At 43.7% G+C, this 16,182-nt stretch overlaps 1 protein-coding gene across 1 annotated transcript in view; it reads right to left on the reverse strand.

Moving 5' to 3' along the window:
• ATM (ATM serine/threonine kinase) overlaps positions 1 to 16,182 on the reverse strand; it is an 86,641-nt gene that overhangs the window by 16,157 nt on the left and 54,302 nt on the right. Inside the window, exons 41-53 of the mRNA XM_038761547.1 lie at positions 15,532 to 15,620; positions 13,862 to 13,964; positions 13,431 to 13,579; positions 11,638 to 11,742; positions 11,162 to 11,281; positions 9,804 to 10,038; positions 8,508 to 8,675; positions 5,751 to 5,864; positions 4,713 to 4,930; positions 3,007 to 3,214; positions 1,570 to 1,683; positions 854 to 1,012; positions 21 to 159 (exon numbers count right to left, since the gene is read on the reverse strand). Coding sequence (XP_038617475.1) covers positions 21 to 159; positions 854 to 1,012; positions 1,570 to 1,683; positions 3,007 to 3,214; positions 4,713 to 4,930; positions 5,751 to 5,864; positions 8,508 to 8,675; positions 9,804 to 10,038; positions 11,162 to 11,281; positions 11,638 to 11,742; positions 13,431 to 13,579; positions 13,862 to 13,964; positions 15,532 to 15,620 — 1,921 coding nt within the window. The remainder of the gene's footprint in view (positions 1 to 20; positions 160 to 853; positions 1,013 to 1,569; positions 1,684 to 3,006; positions 3,215 to 4,712; positions 4,931 to 5,750; positions 5,865 to 8,507; positions 8,676 to 9,803; positions 10,039 to 11,161; positions 11,282 to 11,637; positions 11,743 to 13,430; positions 13,580 to 13,861; positions 13,965 to 15,531; positions 15,621 to 16,182) is intronic.

The raw sequence follows: 16,182 nt of genomic DNA on the forward strand, positions 1-16,182 counted from the left end.
GGGCTCTTTCAGACACATACTTCTCTGAGCTTTCCACTCCGTGGCATCCACATTTGCTAAGGTAATATAAGCGTCGCACAGGGCCTCAACGCCTCTGACCATGTGAGCTCGACTACTCCTTATGATATTTATGATGCTGTTGGCAGCCTCCATTCGATCCTGCAAATTACAAAATGAAAACAGTCTGCTAGGTAAACGAGGACTTAGTAGACAGATGCCCATCTTGAAACTTCACATACAGGTTGAAACTTCAAACCCAGGTACAAAGAGGACATTCAATAAAGCAGATCAAAGCGAGCCCTCCGGTGGAATTACACTTCAAACTGAAATGACACTGAATCCCGACTAGATAATCCGTCAGTGATATTTATTGAGTGCTTAATTTGCGCAGAGCCCTGTGCTAAGCGCTTGGGAGAGTACGATACGACAGGGTCGATAAACACGTCCCAGGCTCACAAGGACCGCTTCCCATGTTGATGAGGAAGAAGCTTATACATTAAGCTTTCAAGAATCATCATCATCATCAATCGTATTTATTGAGCGCTTACTATGTGCACAGCACTGTACTAAGCGCTTGGGAAGTACAAATTGGCAACATATACAGTCCCTACCCAACAGTGGGCTCACAGTCTAAAAGGGGGAGACAGAGAACTAAACCAAACATACTAACAAAATAAAATAAATATTTTATTGAGTTTTAACAATTAGGAAAATTAAATTCCATGCTACCTTTAATTTCAAGTACATATCTTTACCAGAGGTCTCGATTCTCCCGAGACTTAACCCGGCAGGATTTGGGGAGACCGATGAAAACAATCTCAAAACCAAACAGGAAAATGAAAAACCCACCTACCATGTCAAGCAGGGAGATTTGTTTCGGGACATTTTTAGAGATTTTGCTTCTCTTTGCTCCCTCTGCACTTTGCAAAAGGTCGTCTTTGTTTGCGTTTGCCAGGGCCAGTATAATAAACAAAGTATGATGAGGATGATCTAGGGAAATTCGAGCAATGAGCTGTCAAAAAACGGAAAGAAGTGTTACTCCAGGGACAGGCATAGTACAATAACATCTAACAAAAAGGTTACAGCAAGAGGAAGCTAAGATTACTTTAGTTCCTAGGCACATGATAATCCGAATAACTGGTTCCCAGTACTTTCAATCATAACATCTAACAAAAAGGTTACAGCAAGAGGAAGCTAAGATTACTTTAGTTCCTAGGCACATGATAATCTGAATAACTGGTTCCCAGTAATTTCAATCATAACATCTAACAAAAAGGTTACAGCAAGAGGAAGGTAAGATTACTTTAGTTCCTAGGCACATGATAATCTGAATAACTGGTTCCCAGTACTTTCAATCATATATATACATACCTATATATATACATATATATACAATCATATACAGTTGAAGGTAACCCATTAAACCATCTCCAGAAGGGTGCCCCATTATTCCGATCCCATGCCAAAGTCAAATTACTCCAAAGGATGGCACGATCTATGCGATCCACTTAACGTTAATAAGGGACTTATTTCTGTGGAGTGATTACAAAGGAAAATACTTGGGCTTACATTATTCAGAACTTCATGGAACCCAAGTCCTCCTGTCATCTTGGTTCCCATTCTAGCAGCCAACTGGTACATAAGAGGCAGAAACTTGTATGACGGAATCTTTGAGCCACTTTTCTGGAGTAATGAGAAATTTAGGACTTGTAAAACAACCTGCATTAATGATACACCTGCACCTAAATATTAACTACCATCTATAATTTTTAATGAAAATTAAAAATTTTAATTTTTAATTTCTCTCTCTCTCTCTCACACACACACACACACACACACACACACACACTCTGTCACAAATAGATTACAGACCTATCTCACAATAAAGTGGGCTTATTTTCTTTAAAAATGACATCTCAAGAATGGCAGTAGCGTGGAAAATGTCTCCTCCCATCGAACCCCAGAAAACTAATACAAAACTCCTTTACATGCAATAGATATACTGCTAGACATTATTTAGCATCGTTCAAGCTTTGTAAAGCAATTCAAAATATAACCGCTACGTTAACTAAATGAGGAATAGTAAAATGACTGAGGCTATGCGGAAGACTGCGGGGGTGTAACTGATCTGCTTTCAGGGGGTGGTTTTTCCGCGAGTGAAGAATCCGTCCATTTCTGGTTGCATTTAGAGGGTCCTTCAGTAGGCTAACTCCTTCTGACCCTTCCCACACACCTCTGAACTTTTCTCTCCATTAGGCGCGCCTTCTTCAATCTTCTTCATAAATTCCATTGTTCTTCTCCAAGCGTTCAGTACAGTGTCTGCACCCAATAGGGGCTCAAAAATACCACTATTCCTACTTCTTCATCCACTTTCTTGAAAACTGACGCAAGACCTTTGAGTCCCCAGATGCTAGCCGGTGGTGGAAACACCATGAATTCGTCATCTGTTTCGGGACTTTACAGGGATGGATTGGATTGTCAAAGTCTGCTAAGGTCCTCTTTAATAATGATAATTATGGAGTTTAACTGCATATGTGCCAAGCGCTGTGGTAGGCACAAAACAATCAGATTGGGACACAGTTTCTGCCCCACATGAGGCTCGCAGTTGAGGGGGCGGGGGAGGAAAGAGACCAGACACTTAATCCCCATTTCCCAGTGAGGAAACGGAGGCAGGGAGAAGTTAAATGACTTGCCTACGGTCACACAGCAGGCCAGTGATGGACCTTGCAAGCTTCTCTAGGGCAGTCTAGAGAAGGAGCTTATACTCTAGAGGAAGTCTTCAAACATGTTATCCTTCTAATAAAGTCCGCGCCTAAACTAATGTATCAGGAAAGACTGCAAGATAATGTTTTGAATGGATATGTGAAAACCGTGGCTCACTTCGTGGGTGTTTCAAAAGTAACTAATGTATCCAGGGAATACTGCAAGATAACGTTTTGAACGGATATGTGAAAACCGTGGCTCACTTAGTGGGTGTTTCAAAAAGACTCCCTTAGACGGCCTTACCTTCATCATGACATTGACTTCGGACACTCCGGAGTTTTCCAGCCAGAGGGAACAGAGGCGGAATATCCACATGTCATGCTCTTCTCCACTTAACAGACAGCTAATGTAGTTCTCAACTGCTTTACAGAGGAAACGTTTCCGATCCTCCTTCAGGGCACGGATTGCACACTCATCCAGCTCCAGCTCCCGCTGAACCTTCACGGTGTACCTGGTGTCGGAGGATTAGAAAAATGGAAAATCCGACTCATTTACAGAGCTCCCGCCACACCCAGCAACACCCTCCCTCAGACACGCGTTCACACTCCCCACCTTCAGAACCGTATCAAAAGTACATCTCCTCCAAGGGGCCTTCCCCGACAAAACCCTCATTTCCTCTCCGCCCACTCCCTTCTGCATCACCCTTGCACTTCGATTTCGATTTGTTCCCTTTTTCCCTTCCCCTCGGTGCACACACACACATTAGACGCTCAATGAATACACTGATTGATTATCTGTGAAAGCCATCTTTTGAGTGCTCCCAGAAACAGCATCAAGGGCTTGTTGCTATGTAGCAGTGATGCGATTAAAGCTTGCCCTGCCCCGTCAAAGTCACAAGTCTCACTGTCGGCAGCATCATCTGAAAAAATGCTTCGGGACATTCTACAAATCCTCCTGACACTCTGATACTACTATTCTTCAAAAGTTCTTCAGACCAACTCTTGACGACAAGAGGTTCTCTGCAGCGGCAGGGCCTAGCGGAAAGGACAAGGCCCCGGGTTCTAATCCTGGCTCCGCCGCTTGCCCGCGGTGAGACCTTGAGAAGGTCGCCTAACTTTTCTTTGCCGTAGTTTTCTCAGCTGTAAAATGGAGGTGAAATACCTGTTCTCACATTCCCTTAGACTGTGAGCCCCATGTGAGGACAGGGCCTCGGTTCATTGATTATTCTGTACCCAGCCCACCATTTAGTGTAGTATTTGGCAATCTGTCACTCCATCTTATCTACTGAGAGGTTACTGTGTGCAGAGCACTGTACTGAGAGATTGGGAAAGTACAAAACAACAGAGTCGGTAGACGAGTCCCCTACCCACAAGGAGCTTACGGTCTAAGAAGGGGAGTCAGACGTGAATATAATTAAATGACCAATATGTACCTAAGTGTTTTGGGGCTGAGGCTTGGGTGAGCAAAGAGTGTACTTAGTAAGAGTTTCACCATCACCACAATTATCATTTTTATTTCACCAATGTTGCTTTCCCCTTGTTCTCATCCAGTAAAGGTTCTTAGCTAGGTGACTAATGAATTATGTCAGTTAAAGTACTACAGCCTGAACTCACTAGCCCAGCTGGATTCTCTCGCTTGCCCAGTACATATACAGTGATCTCTCGCCCTCCCCCCACCCGTCTTACCTCCTTCCCTTCCCCACAGCACCTGTATATATGTATATGTTTGTACATATTTATTACTCTATTTATTTACTTATTTATTTTACTTCAACATATCTATTCTATTTATTTTATTTTGTTAATATGTTTGGTTTTGTTCTCTGTCTCCCCCTTCTAGACTGTGAGCCCACTGTTGGGAAGGGACCGTCTCTATATGTTGCCAACTTGTACTTCCCAAGCGCTTGGTACAGTGCTCTGCACACAGTAAGCGCTCAATAAACACGATTGATTGATTGATTGATCTCTGTTTGTTACTTAGCCAGAGCTAGAGGCCTTCGTTCAAGTTACCTGCTCGTCTGAACCCTGTGCTCCTTTATGAGGCCCACTTCTTCTTTGGCTTTCTTCAACAGAGCTTGCTTGTTCTCAAATTCTGAGGAGTTCATGTAGTTCTCAATTCTCTGGTACTGAGTATCCGAGAAACGGGCCAACGAGAGAAAAGCCTTTCGCTTTCCACTCTTGAACTCATCGCTGCTGCCTCCGTCACGACGCCCGGCAATTTCCACCGCCTGAAAGGAAAGGCAGATAGAGCAGATGATCTCTTAGCTGAACATGTCAAATGTGTGAGCGTAATAACATCGACTGGGTGAAAATTTTCTTCTGATTCCAAGTGCAAGGCAATCTGGTTCTGCTGGACTCTCCCAAGTGCTTAGTACAGTGCTCTGCACACAGTAAATGCTCAATAAATATGAGGATATGGTATTTTCAATACCGGGTTTTTTTTTTTGCTGCTTTTGTACTCTGCAAATACCCAAACACGGTATTTTCCTGATTGTTCCCAAATGCAATGCAGAAGTAATAGGGAATTGCACAGAGCTATGCCCCAAAACCCAACTACTGCCATACACTATGACACAATCATTTTCCACTTTAAAAATTCAGACTTCCATTTGTTATTTTCTTATATTTCTTTTCCTGCACCGGGAAGAAAGGTGGGGTAGAAGGAGGAGATTATTCTTTCATTCATTCATTCTTATTTATTGAGCACCTTCTGTGTGCAAAGCACTGTTCTAAAGCACTTGGGAGAGTACAATATAACAATTAAACAGACACATTCCCTTACTGGATTCACATTTTCTGCTTCATTTTCTACTTTCACACAAAGACAGCATTTCTCTATCTTGGGGACAGTGTAGAATGGGTATATAAAAGTAGTTCGGTACTAAAATATAGCAGTGGTATAGTATTTATCAAGTGCTTTCTGTTGGAAGTATTAATAGTGTTTATTAAGTGCTGGGAAAAAATTACAAAAATACTTAGATTTTTTTCTCCCTTCAAATATACATATATGAACAAAGAATGACTCAAAGATTGTTTAAAAAGTCTCACCTTTTCTAAATATTTCTTCAAGATAACTGTCGGGCTTTCCAAGCATGTTTCTGCTAACCAGTTGCCACAGACTCTCAAACACTCTGTGTGTATTAATTGTAGGCGTGGATCGTTCTTCACGTAGGAAAAAGGAGGATTAGTTTTTCAACAAAAGGATACTTGGTACAAAATAAAAGGCTTAAAAAATCCCCCCTCCCATCTCAATCACCACTCTTTGATAACAGGTCACTTAATAATGATAGCAATAATAATAATAATGCTATTTATTAAGTGCTATGTGCCAAACCGGTCTACATGTTTTGTTTTGTTGTCTGTCTCCTGCTTCTAGACTGTGAGCCCATTGTTGCGTAGGGACCGTCTCTATATGTTGCCGACTTGTACTTCCCAAGCGTTTACTACAGTGCTTTGCACACAGTAAGCGCTCAATACGATTGAATGAATGAATGCCAAGCACTAGACTTGCTTTAAAAATGATATTTAAGCACTTGCTATTTGCCAAGCACTGGACTACAAGCACTGGGCAGACACAAGATAATCAAATCCCGCATGAGGCTCACTTTCTAAGTAGGAGGGAGACCAGCAATGGAATCTCCAATTTTCAGAGGAAGGAACTGAGGCACAGAGAAGTTCAGTGACTTACCCAAGGTCACAGAGCAGGTACATGGTGGAATAGGATTAGAACAACGTCTTTTAACTACCAGCCCGTTCTCTTTTCACTAGGTCATGCTGCTTTCCTATTATATAATAGGTCTTCTAAACGGTAAGATCGTTATGAGCGGGGAAACGGGTCTACTAACTCCCTTCGGCTCTCTCAAGTGCTTAGTGCAGTGCTCTGAACGTAGTAAGCGCTCAATAAATGCCACTGATTGACTGAATATATAAAAAAACTATAATGTACAGAGTCTTAGATCCCAGTAGGTCCAGAAAGAGTCAGTAAAAACAGCGGCAACTATAAATGGCTCTGCACCCTATCAGGATCCTGACTGGAGGGAGGAAGCCGTTTGAGAAGCAGTGTGGCTCAGGGGAAAGCGCCTGGGCTTTGGAGTCAGAGGTCATGGGTTCAAATCCTGGCTCCGCCAACTGCCAGCTGTGTGACGTTGGGCAAGTCACTTCACTTCTCAGTGCCTCAGTTCCCTCATCTGTAAAATGGGGATTAAAACTGTGAGCCCCCCGTGGGACAACCGGATCACCTCGTAACCTCCCCAGCGCTTAGAACAGTGCTTCGCACATAGTAAGCGCTTAACAAATACCATTATTATTATAATTATTATTATTCTTGTCATCGTCAGGTGGTTCTCCTCCCCCTCCCAGCTGTGTCCAGAAGTGTGAAAATAATAATGATGGCATTTATTAAGCGCTTACTATGTGCAAAGCACTGTTCTAAGCGCTGCGGAAGTTACAAGGTGATCAGGTTGTCCCACGGGGGGCTCACGGTCTTAATCCCCATTTTCCAGATGAGGGAACTGAGGCCCAGGGAAGTGAAGTGACTTGCCCAAAGTCACACAGCTGACAACTGGCAGAGCCGGGATTCGAACCCATGACTTCTGCCTCCAAAGCCCGGGCTCTTTCCACTGAAAAGCTGGGGGAGGGCTGCAGTTGGTCTTCTTTCGCTCTTTTGACTTGGTGCGGACCGACTCCCAAATCCAGGCTCTTTCCACTACGCCGCGTTGCTTCCCAACATCCTTCCCACACTTAACCCACGACTCCCCACGTCCCCCGCACTGCTACAGGGTTGCCATTCAAGCTGTTCCTTGAAGGCCACACACGCCAATTGGTGACAATCTGGTCCACTGTGGTTGCGTTGCCTTCCATTCCCTTCTCTTCCTTCTTTCCCCTTTCTACCTTTGTTTATTCTCTTTTCTACCCTGCTTTGTTCAAGTTTTCAACCGTTTAGTGCTTGACGGTCCCTAAAGTTCTTGAGCTTTTCAGAGGCTAGGTACTGGAGAATGTTGGGAAATTAAAATGTCGTTGCTGCTTCTAATTTATAGCTCCAGAACTCATCAAAAACACACAATTATGGCCACAGAAGAACTAATATTGCTCATCAGTATTGCTCATCGAGAAGCAGCGTGGCTCAGTGGAAAGAGCCTGGGCTTTGGAGTCGCTGGTCATGGGTTCAAATCCCGCCTCCACCGATTGTCAGCTGTGTGACTTTGGGCAAGCCACTTTACTTCTCTGTGCCTCAGTTCCCTCATCTGTAAAATGGGGATTGACTGTGAGCCCCCCGTGGGACAACCTGATCACCTTGTATCCCCCAGCGCTGAGAACAGTGCTTTGCACATAGTAAGCGCTTAATGAATGCCATTATTATTATTCCTTTGCATTTAATATTAGTTAAAAAAATTTCAGATGTTTTAAAATATGGGGTAAAAGAATCTACCATACTAGTACTGTTTTTGAACAGCTTTCTAATCAATATTTTGAGATGAAATTTCCTATCCACTGCTCTCCAGAGATTCATATTTGAGACCAATTACTTTTTGCTGAGTGTTCAACTAGAACATGTCTATTCTATTTATTTTATTTTGTTAATATGTTTGGTTTTGTTCTCTGTCTCCCCCTTCTAGACTGTGAGCCCACAGTTGGGTAGGGACTGTCTCTAGATGTTGCCAACTTGGACTTCCCAAGCGCTTAGTACAGTGCTCTGCACACAGTAAGCTCTCAATAAATACGATTGATTGATGGATTGATTTCCCTTTTCTTACCAACAATAAAACCCTATCCCAGTCTTCAAAGTCAATACAAGAAGCAACCAACCTCTGACCAATTTGAATCCAGCTTCTTGATCATCTGTTTTAGAATATTCAGTGCAAGACTCTGCTCTTTTTTAGCCCAGAAAACTTGAGCTTCCTCTAGCTGCCATTCAGAGGCTTCGCATCTAGCTGAATTGTACTGTTTGATTTGATACACTGCTCTTTCGGGAAGCTGAAATTAAACAGTGACATCCATAAGAATGAGCTGTTTCAATAAGTTTAATTGCTCCCTTATCAATATCCCCTTCCTTTTCAAAAATGACCTTCCCCGGCCTTCTTACTATTAAATAAAAAGCCCCACAACTTTAAGGAAGGAACTCTAGGATTTTCAGGCTGACAATCAAAATGTTTTTGGTAACAAGGTACCCCGGCATGAATTAAAATTTCTGAATGGAATGAACCCAAAGCCTGGCTCGTCCCCATACTCACTAACTTCAAAAAGAATCTGCAGTTGTTCGTCAGTAAATTCCCTTGGAATCCAACAGCAGTTTAAGCTGTATGCAGGCTAAAGGTTCAAGACTCTACCCATTTCTAGAGCGCTGAAATTTTGCAATTTAAACATGCTAAGTTTCGTTTCTTTAATTGCTAGATCCTTTTCCAACCTCAATCACGGTAGGAGGGAGAGGAAAAAGGAGAAGGAGGAAGTGACGGGGAAAAGAGGGAAGAAAAAGAAAAGGAGAGAAAGGAATAAGGACAGAGAGTGTGAAAGGGTGTGAAAGAGAGAGGGAGAGAGTAAAATAGAGTGGCAAATACGCAGATTCAGTCACACTAAATTCACTACCCAATTTAGACCTGAGGACAGACAGCATATGGCAGGTTTCAAAATTCACGCTTCTTTCTGTGCTACAACCGCAACCTTTTCTACTTCATTGTTATTTTGTAAAAATGCGAGAGGATCTTTTGATTCCAATGCTAGACTGTCCTCTGGACTGTAAGCTCATTGTGGGCAGGGAATATGTCTACCAACTCTGTTATATTGTACTCTCCCAAACACTTAGCACAGTTTAAGTGCTCAATAATATGCTTAATTGACTTAATTGGGGCACCTGCCACAGAAACTGGAATCCCCGGCTAACCACTAGGCAGGTCAATAATACCCAGGAAAACAATTCGCTAGATAACACCAGGACCTGGATCAAGGTGACTGGAGAGCACCTAAAAAGAGTATTGTTCTAGGAGTTAGTGATTCCCACAATTTTAGGATAGCTTGAAAGGCTTTCTCAAGAACTAAGACGAAACGGGTCATAACTGAGAAATGAAGTGGCAAAGAGGTATCTTAAAAAAATGCTAAAAAAATTACCTGGGTGTTCCTGGCAGTCCGCGCCAGCGTGGAGAGTTCCACTAGATGTTTTGTGAGAATGCCCTTAACACATTCTCTCTGGGAATGCTCCGTTTCCTTTTCTATCAGGATCTCCAGGATGACTGTTCGCAGAGCCATGATGGGCTCCTGAAAACCAAAGTCACTGTCCTTGAGGAGTTGGGACTGTCTCTGCCACTTCAAATACACTTCGGAGAGCCGTTTATCGGGGTCAGATCTGAAACCACAGAGTCCGTGAGATCTCGAGCGACGCGCCCCAAATAAAACAGAATGGCCTAGATGATCGACTGGCCTTAAAAGAGTCAAGCCTCCCACCTATGGTAATCGATCAACCAATCAATCACTGGTGCTGAGTGCTGTACTAAGTACTAAGTACTTAGTAATTAATAATGGTATTCGTTAGGCGCTTACTATGTGCAAACCTTAGAACAGTGCTTTGCACATAGGAAGAGCCTAACAAATACCATTATTAATTACTAAGCGCTTGGGAGAGTATGACACGACCAAGTTGGTAGACACATTCCCTGCCCACAAGAGGGGGAGGAGACAGACATTATAAGAAATTATGGATGTGTACAAAAGTGCTCCTCTCTCAGGGTGGCACCTGGAGCGTTTCCAGTCCTCTACCAGTCCCGGCTACGTGAGGGAGAGTCAAGCAGAGGCCTGTCCATCCCATTCCTAGCTTGGCCAGTGGCTAGTGAGTGGAAGGCCATATGCTACAAGTCAAAACTCCCCTGTGCCGGTCTCACATTTCCTCTGCCTTCAAGACACCTCTCTTTGGATGTCCTCCTCTCCCCTCCAACTGTAACATGTCCGAAACACAACTCTCTATCTTCCCGCCCAAACCCTGTCCTCCCCATAATTTCCCCATCACTGTCGACAGCACTACCATCCTTCCTGCCTTGCAAGACGGTATTCACCTCTCCCTCAGCCCCACAGAACCTACGTACGTATCCGTCATTTATTTATTTAATATTTGTCTCCTCCTCTAGACTGTGAGCTTGTTGTGGGCAGGGAATGTGATTGCTAACACTGCTGTACTGGACTCTTCCAAAAGCACATGGTAAGTGCTCCATAAATACAACTGATGAAAGCAACTATACTTATTGAATGCGCACTGTGTGCAGAGCACTGTGCTAAGATGTTGGGAGAGTACAATATAACAGAGTTGGCAGACACATCCCCTGTCCACACTGAGCTAACGGTAACGGTACGTATGTCAGAAGTAATTTTATATTAGGTATATTAGAAGTAATCTAACATAAAAATCCATTACAAGGAGATGGTAATACTATGCATTTTGGATACTTTTGAAAGATGTCAAATGGATCTGGACATACCTGAGAAAAAGTTGTCCGATTTTTTCCAACTCTCCAATAGCCTGCAATCTACTGAGTGCGGGGTAGAGGGAATATACGGATTCCAGGCTCCCTTTACACAACTCTTCCACCTCCTTCACCCTGGTCATAGAGCAGAAAAATGTCCAGTGCTTTTTAAAAATCCCGTTTTAAGATGCAAGGCCCGTATGTGAAATAATTTCAATAGCAATAGAAGACTCCCCAATATATCTTGGGGCCTAGCTGGAGAGAAACATCGTAAACAAACTGAGATCAAAGGACTTCCATCACACAGAATGTCTTCCTCGATTAATTTACAAAATGTAGTCATGCACAATGATCACTGGAAGACACTACTGCACTTCCCTGGCCCCTACGAACCCAGGGATCCCGGTTCGCCATCGATTCTCTTTTGCTCAACAGGATCCAACAGGAAACAGGAAATATAAGAAAAGAGAATGCAGGCATTTCCTTCTTACCTGGCATACTTGAGGGTTTGCGAGAAGGCGGAGAACTCATTATCCCTTAGAGACTGCAAAGCCTGGTACAGAGATTCATGGTAGCCAGGTTCTTCTATCTCCTTTCTTAAGATTTTTGAAAAGAAAAAAAGAGAGGGGTTAATTTGCATTTATAACACCTTAGGGAATCCTGCAGCAAAATTCTATCTGCCAGTAAAATATTGTTATGCTGTTTAAAGCACTCAATTACCCGGCCCCCTCGAGACTGTGAGCTGGTCAAGGAGTGTCTACCAACTCTGCTGTATTATACTTGCCCAAGTGCTTAATCTCCTCTCGGGGTTGCGCTTAGAAAGTTGCCGGTACCCTAACAGTCTCGACTACAGGCGAGTCCATCAGAGGCCTATCCATTCCATTCCTGGCGTGGAAGGCAATCTGCTACAAGTCAAATCTCACCCGGGCTGGGCAGCAGCGGCACGGGACAGAGCCGAGGGCGGAGACTCGAGTTTCCCGTGCGGAAGGAGGCAATGGAAAACCGCTTCCAGATTTTTTACCAGGAAAACTCTGTGGATCCACTACCAGAACGACTGCAGGTGGAGGTGGATGTGTCCATGGCATCGCTATGGGTCAAAGTCGACTCGATGGCATAAGCCAGACAAGTGCTTAATGCAGTGCTCTGCACACAGCGAGTGCTCCGTAAATACGACTCATTGATTGCGTAAACTTAATATCCTTCGAATTAAATTGCCCAAGACTATTATTTAATTGTTAGGATTTCTGATCACAGGTCCCACATTCATTCATTGTCATATTTATTGAGCGCTTGCTGTGTGCAGAGCACCGTACTAAGCGCTTGGGAAGTACAAGTCGGCCACATATAGAGACGGTCCCTATCCAACAACGGGATCACGGTCTAGAAGAAGGGCTCACATATCCTCTATGGTATTTGGTGGCCAAACACAGAAAGGACTATGATTTCTCAGTCAGTATGTGCATTTTGTTCTCTTCGATCAGTTTTTAGTTTGCCAACCTGAGGACAGAATCAAAATTTCAACCAAATTCTGACAAAATTTTGCCGGAGGGCACAATTAATTACCTGAAATACCTGAAAAGTAAACACAATATTCCCAGGAGTAAAAAAAAGGAAAATTATTTTTATGCTCCCTGAGAGCAACTGAAGCCACTGAAGCAGCATGGCCTAATAGAGACCGGGCCTGGGAGGCCGAAGGTCATGGGTTCTAATCCGGACTCTGCCACTTGTCTGCTGTGAGACCTTGGGCAAGTCATTTCACTTCTCTGGGCCTCACCTCATCTGTAAAATGGGGATTGAGACTGTGAGTCCGATGTGAAACAGGGACTGTGACCAGCCTGATAAGACTTGGATCTTCCCCGGCTCTTAGAACAGTGCCTGGCACACAGTAAGTGCCTAATAAATACCATTAAAGGGGAAAAAAAAGTACATCAAATTTAAGTGTCTAGGCTTCGATGGCTAGGGAGAGGGGAAGAGGATGCATTTTAACATAATTCCTTCTTTTGGTTGCCCTTCGCCTCCCAGACTAACAGCATTCAAGTGCTGACTTTCATGGCACATCCTAAATTCAGTTTATTAACTCTACCTTTTCTTCATTGATTACAGTCAAGAAGAGGAAGGGAATGCAAGCCCCGTTTCGTTGCTTCTTACCGGTTTTGGGTCTATGTACTTAAAAGTTCTGTCAGAACAATCCGAAGAACGTTATAATTGGCTTTCCCCACACACCAAAAAGCAGGCTATCATCCAATGCCTGAATTTGTGGGGCAAAAACCGGGGAGTTTCTTACTTGCTGGGGATAGAGAGATCCCACTGCATGTTCCTCCAAGCTGCCTGACAACGAAGCTCGTGGAGTTGGGCACACCACTCTGCATTTTCATTGTCCAACCCCTTTAAGTATGTAGAGAGTGTATGGCACAGTCCAGAATTCTGTAGGGCCTGTGTGGCGGGGGAGAACGAGAAGGAAGTGGACAGAGATTAGCCCAGTGGAAGAGGTGATATAAAAGTTACTTTCAAAACACACATTCCAATTTTTTAAATACTCTTGTTCCCGCTGTTGGCAGCTATTGAATGCGTAGATGACGGAATTGTAAGCGTCACGGCCTAGTGACGTAGAGAAGCCATAAAGAGCACAACAGTCTGTTGGTGACAGCTTGATGAGAGAGACACACAGCGAGAGAGAGAGAGAGAGAGAGAAAGAGAGAAGCAACAGAAATTCACCTCTATTATTCCTGCCTGGCGGGTACATGGGGAGAGCGTTGTCTCGAGATCGTACGTTACGAGAGCTTTTCCCCACATTGCCTCATGCTCATAAGTTCTTATCCTATGATTTAAAAACAATTTATTTTAGGAGAGCAACCAATTCACAATGCAGTGCCACGGCCCACCAACAACAGCCTCTTGGGAAAACGCTCCGACAGTCTTCTGTCGACAAGGTATATATATATATTATATATATGTTTGTACATATTTTTAACTCTATTTATTTATTTATTTTATTTGTACATATCTATTCTATTTATTTTATTTTGTTAGTATGTTTGGTTTTGTTCTCTGTCTCCCCCTTTTAGACTGTGAGCCCACTGTTGGGTAGGGACTGTCTCTATATGTTGCCAATTTGTACTTCCCAAGCACTTAGTACAGTGCTCTGCACACAGTAAGCGCTCAATAAATACGATTGATGATGATGATGAAGGTACGTCCTCAAATCGGGTTATTCCGAGGCCCCTGGTCGGTCTCACTCTTTCCCCATCTCACCTGACCCCACCGCTTTAATCGTTGAATACCTGTGTGTACGTTTATATAACTGTAGTCGGTTGTGGCCTTGTCTAATTGGCTCCTAATTGTATTTATTATAAAGGTAACTGATCTCTCACAATCCTTCCTCTCAGGGGGAGACAGAGGAGAACAGAGAGAGAGCCACGGCGGCAAAACCGAGAGTATGGCCCACGGTGTAGATAGTAGCCAAAAGGGTAAAGGAGGATTAGTGTCACTGGTAATCCTGGAGCAGGCCGTTTCAGTGAAGTGAAGAGGGCTTCAGAAAATGGATGGTACGGGGTCGTCAAGGGAGTCTGAGGAGAGGAAAGCGCTTAGTACAGTGCTCTGCACACAGTAAGCGCTCAATAAATACAATTGATGAGGAAACGGAGGCAGAGAACCTGTCCGAGGAGTTTGGATAAGAGTCGGGGGAGGGAGACGGGACCAAAGCTTGGTGGAGCAAGGTGGTCAAGGTAAGTTTTTTGCCCGCTTTTTTAGGAAAGGGGACACTTGGGGGAGTTTGAAGGCAGAGGGGAAGGAACCATTAGGGCGTGAGAGGTGAAAAAGTAGTCAGGGGAGTTTGATTAATGATTTTAGAAGGTGAAAAGGTCAGGGGTCTAGATGGCGGGGTAGATTTTGAAAGCAGTCTTGTCTCAGCAAGGGTACAGGGGGAAGGAAACGGGAATCATCGGAGCCTTGGAAGGGACAGAATTGGAAAGGAAAGTTTGGCCATTATTCTACTTCTCTTGAAAACATCTGAAAGTGTTTGGAGAAGGAAAGCATAAACATAAGGGACTGAGATTACTCGGAGAAGGAGACAAGAACTCTTTCCTCCCCACGCCTGAGCTCACGGAGCTGGTGCCATATGAAAAGTCCAAGAGGATGCTCACCCATAAGATTAACACTGGTCATCGGGATTACTGACTAATCCTAAATAACAAACTATAAATTGGAGCAAGTCAAGCCAATCTTAAATCAGGACCATTGCTCATTCATGCACTGTTTACGACTGAACTCTTAAAGGACGTAAAAGATGAGACTAATTAGCAACTTAAACACAGAAAAAGGGGACGGCACATGGGATATCTTTCGTAGAGGTTAGAAGTAACGTTAAAAATATCAGAAAGGTTTACCTTGCCAGGGGCTGCAACATCTTCCCTCCACCACAGCCATAAAGGCTATCAGGCTCTCCTATACTTCTATATATTTCCATGAGGAGATCCTAACACATCACACCACAAAACGGCAAGAAAACAGACACGGAAATTCCATTCAGAAATCAGGAACCAAAATTGCACAATGATATGTGTATAGGCTACGTGTAGGTAGACAGCTATCTGGACAAATTCCCACATTACAGGTGAAATCCCAATAGAAAAGTTGAAACAATTCAGGAAAATATTCCTTATGCCAACTTGTCATAGCAGAGAAAATGTTGCGGTTGTACCAGTTAAGAGGGTGTTGGCAGCCTCTAAGTTGTGAGTTCCAGTGTTAGGAATTAATCACTCTGCCCTCAGTTCTGCCAGGACACAAGTTTTTCACAACGTGTGTGTTTCGGATTGAATGTGACGGCAGGATTGGAGGGCATTCTACCGACAAAGCACAATGGTACTGGAAGAATTGTCTGGGGGCCTGGGAGCAGTGTCAAGTATGGGGCACCAGCTACAACATTCGTTTTTCTTAATATGGGGTTATATAAGCACATGACCCCATGAAGAATTGGAGCTGGGTGTCTACCACATCCGCCCAACCGGGCTAATCGTTCTGCCTTTCCCTCTCGCTTT

The sequence above is a fragment of the Tachyglossus aculeatus genome, chromosome 20 (genome assembly GCF_015852505.1).
Source record: "Tachyglossus aculeatus isolate mTacAcu1 chromosome 20, mTacAcu1.pri, whole genome shotgun sequence".
Classification (NCBI taxonomy): Eukaryota; Metazoa; Chordata; class Mammalia; order Monotremata; family Tachyglossidae; genus Tachyglossus; species Tachyglossus aculeatus.